This window comes from Tigriopus californicus, chromosome 5 (assembly GCF_007210705.1).
Source record: "Tigriopus californicus strain San Diego chromosome 5, Tcal_SD_v2.1, whole genome shotgun sequence".
NCBI classification, from domain to species: Eukaryota; Metazoa; Arthropoda; class Copepoda; order Harpacticoida; family Harpacticidae; genus Tigriopus; species Tigriopus californicus.
Window position 1 is genome coordinate 1963144 of NC_081444.1, and position 10453 is coordinate 1973596.

General features: G+C 40.9%; 2 protein-coding genes, 1 long non-coding RNA gene and 2 other non-coding genes across 7 annotated transcripts; 1 reads left to right on the top strand and 4 right to left on the bottom strand.

The window, feature by feature from the left end:
• The first annotated feature begins 19 nt into the window (after window positions 1-19).
• LOC131880441 (transient receptor potential cation channel subfamily M member-like 2) lies at window positions 20-2527 on the top strand. The gene is made up of 9 exons (XM_059227082.1): window positions 20-170; window positions 227-351; window positions 420-779; window positions 841-951; window positions 1016-1194; window positions 1257-1430; window positions 1685-1863; window positions 1934-2066; window positions 2129-2527. Exons 1-9 carry the CDS (start codon window positions 41-43, stop codon window positions 2391-2393), a joined length of 1656 nt encoding a protein of 551 aa, XP_059083065.1. The 5' UTR covers window positions 20-40; the 3' UTR covers window positions 2394-2527.
• Window positions 2528-4074: 1547 nt separating this feature from the next.
• On the bottom strand, window positions 4075-8304 carry LOC131880889 (uncharacterized). Of its 3 annotated transcripts, XM_059227610.1 has the most exons (17): window positions 8246-8304; window positions 7985-8035; window positions 7759-7810; window positions 7468-7529; window positions 7189-7237; window positions 6934-7012; window positions 6651-6706; window positions 6337-6394; window positions 6086-6148; window positions 5796-5852; window positions 5580-5626; window positions 5339-5406; window positions 5087-5153; window positions 4864-4912; window positions 4565-4619; window positions 4295-4329; window positions 4075-4122 (listed from the first exon to the last, which is right to left on the bottom strand). In XM_059227610.1, the coding sequence occupies exons 6-17, from the start codon at window positions 6962-6964 to the stop codon at window positions 4115-4117; spliced, it is 594 nt and encodes a 197-aa protein (XP_059083593.1). In that variant the 5' UTR covers window positions 6965-7012; window positions 7189-7237; window positions 7468-7529; window positions 7759-7810; window positions 7985-8035; window positions 8246-8304; the 3' UTR covers window positions 4075-4114. The 3 variants fall into 3 exon arrangements, with proteins under 3 accessions (XP_059083593.1, XP_059083591.1, XP_059083592.1); XM_059227608.1 differs by having other exon boundaries at window positions 4075-4329; XM_059227609.1 differs by lacking the exons at window positions 6651-6706; window positions 6934-7012; window positions 7189-7237; ... (2 more) ...; window positions 7985-8035; window positions 8246-8304 and adding an exon at window positions 6461-6548 and having other exon boundaries at window positions 4075-4329.
• On the bottom strand, window positions 5217-5307 carry LOC131881490 (small nucleolar RNA snR60/Z15/Z230/Z193/J17). Its single transcript, XR_009373365.1, has one exon. It is a non-coding gene; the product is annotated as a small nucleolar RNA snR60/Z15/Z230/Z193/J17 (small nucleolar RNA).
• A 65-nt stretch (window positions 8305-8369) lies between the features above and the next one.
• On the bottom strand, window positions 8370-8438 carry LOC131881489 (small nucleolar RNA SNORD31). Its single transcript, XR_009373364.1, has one exon. It is a non-coding gene; the product is annotated as a small nucleolar RNA SNORD31 (small nucleolar RNA).
• A 36-nt stretch (window positions 8439-8474) lies between these two features.
• LOC131880890 (uncharacterized) lies at window positions 8475-10353 on the bottom strand. Its single transcript, XR_009373303.1, has 8 exons — window positions 10150-10353; window positions 9932-9969; window positions 9694-9740; window positions 9467-9519; window positions 9237-9300; window positions 9008-9061; window positions 8773-8818; window positions 8475-8531 (listed from the first exon to the last, which is right to left on the bottom strand). It is a non-coding gene; the product is annotated as an uncharacterized LOC131880890 (long non-coding RNA).
• Window positions 10354-10453: the final 100 nt, after the last annotated feature.

The window sequence follows — 10453 nt, forward strand, 5'->3', positions numbered from 1 at the left end:
ACAAAACGAGTTCGGTCTGTAATTTCAAACTTTCTTTTAGATGTTAGAACAAGCTCATGAAATGGATCGCTTCAAGACTTTCTCTCTTTTGGAAACCAGAATCCCTCGGGTCAATGACATGACGATTCTTACTTTGGCCACCTGTGGCGATCTCCGCTCAGTGATTGCTAGTAAATTGGAAATTGGTTTTTTTAGAGCTTTTCAGGATCAATAATGGTTTTTTTAGATCCCCAGTGCCAAAGTAATGTGCAAGTTAATTGGAAGCGGGGCTTTGCCAAATTATCCATTATACGAGGCTTGCTATGTCTCGTCTGCCCAGTCTTATTATTTACTCCCTTGGTGTCCTATAAGGTATCATTCTCTCGTCTTTTTGTTTTGATGTTCAAAGTAACTCGAGCACTATCTTTTCCGCCTAACAGCCGGGTTTAGGGGATGGTGGTGGAAAGTTGAACCCATATCAAAAATTGTATGTGTTCTGGAAATGTCCCATGACCAAATTCTGCGCCTGGTTCCTGAGCTTCATCTCTTTAGCCGTCCTTCACAGCTATGTAGCTTTATATTCGTACAGATGGGAGTTCCTTCCATCTGAATGGGCCTTATATTTGTGGTATCTTGTTCTTATGGTGACGGAAATCCGAGAAGTTTTTGAGCAAAGAGCAACTGGAATGAGGAATAAGCTCCGCATTCATTGGAACAGTATTTGGAACATTTTTGATATTTGCTTGCTCGTGTTCAGCCTTTTCAATTTCATTTTGAAAAATTTTGAATCTACATTTTGGGTAAGGGCCTCATTTTTTTCTCCGATCCTGTTCATGGATTTTAACGAGCATTGTTCCCCAGCTCAGTCGAATTCTCTTTGCTTGTAACTCAATTCCGGTCTACTTCCAACTGTTCAGATATTACCACGCCAGCATCAAACTTGGGCCAAAATTGGTTATTCTCACAGATATGGTAATCTCATACTCAAATGCAATCTCAAGTTATTCATCTAACAAACACTCACATTCACTTTCAGCTACCCGAGATCTTAACATTTGTCTTGTTATTGGCTATTTTCATGTTGGCATATGGGGTCGCCAGCCAAGCCCTAATCAATCCATATCGACGGCATGAGTGGTCGGGTTTTCCAGGACTGCTGTACGATATATTTCTTTTGCCTTACTGGCAGATGTATGGAGAGCTTTCCTTGGACGAGTAAGAACCATATGGCAATGTTTTGTGGTTCGAAAGAGAACCAACTGTATTTCGAAGTTTAGGCTCACGATCAAAGATGTTCCACCTTGTTCTGTAAACGCCACGTTCGAGGATTACTGTTATCGGACGGATATCGAAAGGATCGAAGACTACCGATACGTCATGCCGGTGTTATTGGCTCTTTATATGCTTTTCGCCAATGTTCTATTAATGAATTTGCTGATTGCAGTGTTCTCGTAAGTAGTTTTATGTATTAAGACGAGAGAATAGGTATTTCTGGTTGTTAATTCTTCTGTGCATTTTGGCCGGTATTGTAAAACAAGAAAAATAAGTTGCAGTTTTTTCAATTGAAATTCAAATATGCTGCTTTTTAAAGAACGGAAACACGCTTTTTTACGTTGGCCTTTTTTTGTACATCAAATGAGAATAGATGCACTTCTAAAACCCAGGCCCCTCGTTATTGCCTTAAATTTGAATCAATTGCTCTTAGGTCAGTATTTGAACAGATTCACAATAATTCGATGGGTGTTTGGAAATGGGAAATGTGTCGCTTAATGGAGGATTTTGATCAACGGACCACGTTGGCACCGCCCTTCAATATCTTGGAGCAGATTTACTTCCTTCTCAAATCCACCTGGAAACGATGCTGTCGAAGAGAAAAAGAGGATTGTATGCTCTTAGTCACTGCAATTCTATTTGCTGAAAGTCCTTACTTTAACCTTCTTTAGTCTTATTTCAGTGGACCTTTACTTGAATGAGGCCAATTTGAGTCTGAAGGTATTCGAAAAAACGTGTCTCTCATTGTTTTGGTCAAGAAAGCAAAGCCAAACAAACGATAACATAACTAGTCGACTTAAGACCGTGGAAGAGAAGTAAGGCAATCAATAATGTATGATTACAGTCCAGTGTCTCAGGTTCATCTGTTTTTTGATAGAACGGATGCAATTCTGTCCAAGTTTGATATCCCGCCTGATTGGATTGATCCATCATTGGTGCCGAACTATCAGACCGAAAATAGCCATGCCAAGATTCAACGCATTTTGACCCTTCGAGCTCAGGACCACCAGCCCGTGGATCCCAATGGAAATCAATTGGCAACTCTCAAAGAAGACGTGAGCGATCTCAAAACGAGAATGAAACAAATTGAACGGGTACTACACAGCATTCTCCGAGCAGTGGAAAAGCCGAAGAGGGAATAAATGGAGGACACTGATGAAGGACTATGAAGGACACAATCCAATTATGGAATTGAAAATTGTGACAAAATGTTCTTGAAATGAAGCTACTACTATCGTACAACTAAATATGCTAATGCATGACAAAGTTCATCAATTTCGTAGGAGAGATGAAAGATCAAGGAAAACCCAAGGCATTTACCTCATCTGATGAAACCTAAAAATTGTAAGATCAATTGTTCTCACAAACTGTACTACAAAGAGTAAGTAGTTCTACAAAGTGCGCGAGCCATTACATTTCCTTTTTAAGTTTTATGTTTTGAGATGCACACTGAGCTTTAAATCGTGTATAATATATTGTTTAGAAAAGGAAGCAAAAGTAGTGAAGTAATGGGAGTCACTTAAAATTGCTAATCAGCTGATAAAATCGTCCATAGAGCGCAGTGTTGAGGGTGCTACTCTTTTACTCTCTTTGCTTGATCCCAGTTAAACACGCCTAAAATTTAACGATCCTTTCCTTATGTGGTATAAAGAACCTTCTTTAATTGAAAAGAGAATGGGAAATCAACACTCAAAAATGCCCGCAAGTAAAATAAGTGCAATGTGTTCTCTCCGGAGCATCTTTATATCCAATGGAAATCGAGTCCAAGTCTCAATCTCCAGAATGAATGGGATATCAACAACAGCGAGCCTCCGGAGGGATCAAAGTTCCCTTCAAAATGGACCAATACTGCCTTAAAGAAGGAATCCGTTCAAGGCCTTTCACCGAGATGGCCGGTGTTTATTGCCCAAATATAGATGATTTGAGATGCCGATTATGTAAAAGGAAGGAAATGTGATAGGTGCTTTCGTCATTAGTGATTTAGGTCAAATGACGTGGAACTTGAGTGATTGTTCAGACTAGTAAAATGCCGAACACTTCTTGCAAGCAAAAGACATGGAAATTTTGCGACCGTCAGTTAGGAGCCTGTTTCATATTGGTGATTTCTCTTTAAATCCCTATGGTTAAACTTCATTGATTCTTGAACGGATGAGATATCCATCCGGTCATGAAATTGCGCCCCTTTTGAAGCCTTGATGAGATGGTCAAAGTTAGTTGACTTTTGGTTCTTTTTTATATCAGTCTCCAAAATAGTCTTTTTTTTTAATATAAATATGAATACCTCCAGAAGGGGAAAAAGAGACGTCAAAATAGGAGGATATCGAATAGCGTATGGCCAGTTGTGTCTCACACAACCTCAATCATAATTCGTATCTCAATCCTTCAATCAAAATTTTGGAAGTCCCCACAAGTCAGAAATGAATCGTTTACCATTTTCAGACTCCCTTTGATCTCATCGCCTTTCCCACTCCTTTGAGTGTTATCAACGTGAATATTATGAATGGACGGTTGTCTAAAACATCATGACTTATGCCCTGAATTACTACTGCGGTGAAATCAAGACCGAAGTAATTAAGGGGAGTAAATAGAGGATATTCGGATGTGGCGAAGCTCGTGACTTCCTGATACTAACGAGAATTTCGCGCTTTTGTTCAGTTGTAATACGTCGAGGCAAAATATGAGTAATGTTAAACTGAGTGATCAGCCGATCCGATTGTTAGCCTATGCCGAGTGCCGAGCTATTCACTATTTTTCAAACACTAGCTTAAGAGTTACTTTTGTGCAAAACTAATTGGACAGACCATAGACACAACAAACGCTTGCTTGTAACACAGACTTTTTATTGAACTTGGTTGCGAACACATCAAAGACCTGAAAGAGATTAAGCTATCTCTTATATAACCAGCGACACATAGAGAGGAATCTTCAGACGGTTACTATTCACTCAGGAAGCATGGTTTCGTCTCTGGACAATCGGGTAATAAGCGGAATTTTGTCATCCTTGTACGATGAGTTGGCGATGCTTTAAAACCGAAGCACTTACCAAAACTAGTCTTCTGCCCATCTTCCACTTCATATCTGTAAACAAGAAATGAAATATCAAGCTCGGGCACGTGAAAAAATCCAAGATTAGGATGCTTCGGCAAGTATTGTGGGAAATCTTGGAGAAGAGGAGAGCAATGAAAGCTCCCCTCTAACTATGAGAAGTCCCAAAATATCATTTTGCATATCAGAGAAATCCCATAGAGCCTATTGAAAAACCAGACGGGGTCCAAGATATGCTACAATCATCGTAGTACTTGATCAAACGTACCTGGTGGAATTTTGGGACTTCCTTCGAAAGTAGACTTCGGAGCTCTTCCCATAATCTAAGACAAAAAAAGGTCTTCATGAATGCCAAGAAATGAAATGATTCAGACAATCGTCACAAGTTTGAATGGTTTTGTCCCAATCGCCGACATCTCAAACCTCATGGATTAGGGGTCAAGGGCGAGAGCTAGGAGTTTGTCTACGATTACCAGGTTAGTACTTGGCACAGTTTTGTCCATGACCAAGTGACTCTAGATGGCTCGAATTGAATACTCGAGATAGTGGACATTTGCCTTGACTTACTTGAAGAAGGATTGAAGGTTTGATGAAGGATTGCACTTGACGTATGAACCTGTGAAGAGAGAATGCTATTTTAGAATAAGTTTTTTTCGAAGAAACAATTAGTTTGTGTTTCTTTAATGTCAGAGAGGAGCAGAAATGTACGATGTTGATTCATCAAATTAAATTATGAACTCAAAAATCATCCTTCAGTGTAAACGAAGAGCATTGTAGAGTGTTTACTTACGTCAACAGCTACTTTGGAGATATAAGCTTGGCGATATATTATAATTGGAAGGGTACCAATGGAACTCCTGAAACGCATAGAAGAATATTAATAGAGGCGCCTTAAACATGAGGACAGGAACTTTTTGTCAATGAAAAGTCAGATAGGAGCGAAAGACATGATGGGTATGCTCTAACATCAACGATTGCTCAGATGAACTATGCACTCATCACAGTGTGTTCACGACCTGGCTGTCATTTCGATCAAACTTACGGTGTTCCGTTCCAATGTGAGAATCGATTGTCCTTTGAAGGTCGAGATATTTCGTGTCGTGACCAGATCTGAAAGCAACAGGCTTTGATTACCACACGTTTCTTTCCTACTCAAATGTATTTGCGAGCTATTCACATTCAGTCCCATATCCGCAAGAGGTTATTTTCATCGTTTTTACTCAATTGCTCGAATTTCATCCATCAGACATTAGGCCGAAAGTGTAATAAAGAAATAATATTACCTGCTCAATGATTGGCGTCTTTTTGATTCGAGCAAAGGCCAGACGATCTGAAAGAAAACGATTTCTATTTAATTTTGCTCACGACTACCAAATTATTTCCCGACACATGTTTGCTTCAAATCAGCAGGAAATTTGTCGTCATCCAGACTGTAAGCCCCGAAAGATGATACCATCACATTTTGACATTGGACTTAATTTACCCTCGCCTTTGTTTACCTGCGGAATCGGAAGCGTACATTAGAGCTTCTCGTGGCCTTTCATGCGTTTCGGAACCTGGAAAAACAAGGACTGGACTTAAAAATAATCCCTACCCGAGAGAAGTCCCAAATATTTGCTAGACCAAAAATAAGTCAGACAAATGCCTCGGTAAGAATCACTCAAATTCGGGTCTGTCGACAAGAGTACCTGCAGAACGCAGGCGGCTCTCGTGTCGAGACCCAAGATCATACTCGTCATCTGAATCATCACCCTAATATAGAGGGTCAAAATATCCAATGAAAACTTACCCGTCCCCCGAGTTGGAAATCTTCCTTCGCAGCAGAATAGGATGGGCGCGAGAACAAACAATGCTGAAACAAGCAAGTTAACTACTTGAGACGATCGGTTTTAATAACTTAATTATCATGGGAAACTAATGACTTTGTCAGATAAGCTAACATTATCGGGTAGCATCACAATGTTCAGTTGGGGAAAGAAGACAAAATGTGGTTTGATCATCATGAATACATGCCATGTCCACACCTCACTTGAAACATACCTGAAACAGATGTCCGATTTGCTTTGTTCACGCACACAAAACAAGGCACAAAGAGACCCTGTGAAGAAATAGAAACCTTTATTAGTCGAAGATAATAATTACATGGGATTCGGTTCTGCCATACACTCGAGGTCTTGTGCATGGAATATTCTTTGATACAGTAGATCGTGAAATTGCCACTGTGCCATACACACATCCAACAATTGCTTTCCCCACCATTTGCACACCGACATCACACTACAGACGTGATTATCAGTCGGCTTAATAAGCGGGGTCATCTGAGCAGTTGGAAGAAACAATCATTCAGTACTTACTTTGTTCAAATTTTCATGCGCAGATCGAGAAATGAACATCGGAACCGGCGGCGACCCTGCAATAGACGACAAGTGTTATCCTTTAGTGTGCACGTTCATGTGTCAAGCAGGCATGGACTAAGTCTGTCCAGTGGGATATTCCCTAGTACGAAATAATGGTTCGTACTAGTAAACTTTCCACTATCCTGATCTTAGAGATACAAAGATCGAGTGAGACATACGGACGCCACCCGGGTGAACTACCTCTAACTCGCTTTATACGAAAAAGACGTGATTTTGATACCTTCAATTTGAGAAGCCTTGATCCAGGGCATGGGTAAAGTAATCTTGCTTTTATTACAGATTTGGTACCATCGACTAGCCTGAAAGAATCAAATGACATTTTCAGAAGAGATAAATGTTGAGTTTTGGTAATGCAAAAGGTCATTCTAATCAGGAAATCAAGATTTCTTCAAAGCGGTCAGAATTACGTCCCTGATTTATTGGCTCATCCTTATGTTAACATTAAGGAGAGGGTAACACATTCGCGAAAAATTACCTGGTTCAGTCCTCTTCAGGAGTCTCTGCCAAATACATGCGGCTGCTATCTGGAACGAACCACAAAATTGTTAATCCAAAATATGTCCTTAAAATCTTTGAAAATTGTGCAATCGTCTTAGACTGCGTGGGCCACGAAAAAGTGCCCCGCAGGTGGATCGTTTGCATTTCGCTCTTTGCCCAATAGAAAATGAAGCCTGATATTGAAACACACAGTTTTAGTCAGGCTCACTCACCAATAAAGGGCAGACTCTTAGACGACATGAAAAAAGTAAATTACCTTCAATCGATCTGAAGCGGTGGCCAAGGTGGATGCAGTGTTCGACGAGGGCACTAACATTTCTGCAAAACGAATATTTATGTTAAGAGAGGGTTGACTATTAAAACCAACGCAATCTCGTCAAGAGAAAATGTTCGCGACATGTTCAAAAATTATTCGCTCATTTCTAGAGCGATAACTGCGACTGCCTAGATATTTTCATATTTGTTCTGTTTGACACGACTTCAAACTTTTGAGAGTTCGAGCAGTAACACCAGAACACATTTGCCAATAAACAGAATGAAGACTCACCATTGAGAATTCAATTGAACAGATCGATGAGGAAAAGGGAACGAAGTCGAATCTGTAATGAATACAAACTATCATTAGAAAAGGTAGGTACTAGCGAACATTATCTAAATTGATCTCGTGGAATTCAGAGGTTTGAGAAAGGTTTGTCCTCACTGCCATTCGGAACAGGTCTGTGAGTTTGTCATCCTACTCGTAAGGAAAGTTTCTATAGTACACGACTAATTACCTCAAAAAAGGATCCCGTGGTGGTCATTCCTTCTCGATCACACGTCAGACTCTGCAAGGAAACAGAATTAGGTCAGATTGTTAAAGGCATGAAGTAACACCTCCAGTATAGAGCGTGGAGATGAGTTGCAATAGCCAGTGTTTGTTACTATGGCATACAGGATATCTCGTGATGATCCTATCCAGCTCCAAATCCCATCAGGAAGATTGGTCTGGGCCAAGTATGCAGTGCAGTGGTATTCCATTTATTCAACAACCCTACCTTAATTAGGGCGGGGTTTTGGTTGGTTTAAGTGGTAACGTTCCAACGATTAGCCGCCTGCAATGAAAATTTACCTTCATTAGCACCATGCGAAAATGCAACAAATATTCTCCTAGTAGAAGCTCATTTTTCAGTAAAACCAATCAACACAATTGTTCAGCCTGGGGCGGTAAACATTACTCATCAAGGAATGGACTAAGAACACCACCCTTGAAAACGGATCGAGACTTGCCTTTCATTCAGAAGAGTGGTCCAACGAAAACGAACTGCACGGATACAAGTCAATCTGGAATAAATGAATGTGGTTCTTCAATTTCATTTCCAAGTTGACCACTAAAAAGATGATCGATGATTTAAGGACGCTGTATCAGGGGTGCGTGTCTAACGAACCAGGTATTATAGTTGTTAGACATAGCTAACCACAAGATTGAGTTACTCTTACAGCTATAAACGCCTCGTCAAGATACGGAACATCTTGCGAGGAGCTGGAACTGTTGCTAAGTAGTATTCCACGACCAGATGCTTACCTTTTCGGATTTAATTGACTTTCTTCCCAAGGAGAACCGTCAGAATCTGAAGGAAAAAAACGTAAAATGGTGAGAAACTGCAGTGACAACGGTGACATTTGATTGTTTCTGGGGAAATTCAGACAGCCAAAGGCTCTCACAGAGAACGAGCTCTCAAGTTGGAAGCTGCAAACGGTTGGGTATAAGAGTTTCATCAGGACAAGGCAAGCCAATTATGACTAACACGTTCAATTACCTCACGGTACGGACCACGGGAGTGAAGCGATCTCTTTTGGCGTCGTCTCCAGACCTGAGAACAAAAATAAGGTGGCTTTTATATTACGAATATCGGGCTAGCTCGAGTTAAATATTAGGTCAGTTTCAGAGAATTGCGAAACAAACTTAAATTTCCCCATGATGTTGTGAGACAGCCAAGGGTTTTTCAACATGTTCGAAAAGTAGATAGAAAGATCGATGGAACTTACACAGTAGGAAACTACTCGGGGAACGGTTGGCACGGTTGGCATCGACGTAGAAGGAACGGGGGACCTGCAAACAAGACACCAGATTGATCACCATAGCCAAATCAAAGGCATTTACCTAACAGTTCTCAACAAAATCAGTTTCGGGATTTTCTCAACCAGGCGGTTGAAGGGGAATCCAAGAATTCATCCGAAGGACACGGATTGATTCACTTAAGTAAAACGACTCTTACCCACACTAGGCTGGGTTCCGAAACTGTAGAAGACCATCGCTCGTATCCAGATTCTGTAAAACAAAAAATTTCTTTTATTACGCCTTTCAAAACCACACGGAAAAGCATAGGAGTAATCCTAGGTCAGACGGAAAGGTTAACATCAATGGAATTACAGACATATGCTTGTCAATTGGAATCATCAGACTAACTCAAAATCTTGAGACCAAATATAAAGGACAACATACCTTGATCCTTTCCATGGCCACACGGCTCACAAGATGATCAATTCAACCTGGAAGACGATCCGTAAGTTAAAACCACGTGGTAGGATCACCTCGTACCCTTTCCTGATCGAAGAGGGTATCAGGTCCAAATAAGGTTGTATTGTTAGTCGTCATCCGACCGTCAAGAGTAGCAAATAACGATTCATCACACTCGCGCTATGGCCCCCAAGGCATTCGGAGGGATATCGTGTGCTCTCACCTGGAATGGGTCCATCATGGCCTACATGGCCACAGAATCTGAAATCCAAAATGAAGTTCTAAAGACACGTGGTTCCAATTCCCCAGGTTTTGGCTTTCACACCAATAGGTTTCAGTTGGTGGTACATAGTTGTCGTCAGTCGGTTCAGACGAAAGATGGTGGATGAATGACTCATCACTGGATTACATAAATAGAGGCAATACTAGACGAATCCTTACCTTAACCGTGCGTTTGGATCCACACAATACACGTCGGCTATCAATTCCACCTAAGTGCACTGCCCATTCCTTAAAGATTCCAACAGATGTGGCCGATATTTTCGGATTTGGAATCCTTGAATAAAGGTTCCAGTCAAGCCTCAAGGAATACATCTTGTCGGATGAAGGTGCACACAACCAATGATGCTCAGAGAATCGAGCTGGAGAATGTTAACTTCTGGGAAGGGTGACGGTAGGATGCGAGTTTTCCGAGTTCAGGGTAACGGCTTGTCCTGGGTTAATTGTTAATCAATGGCATTGATGG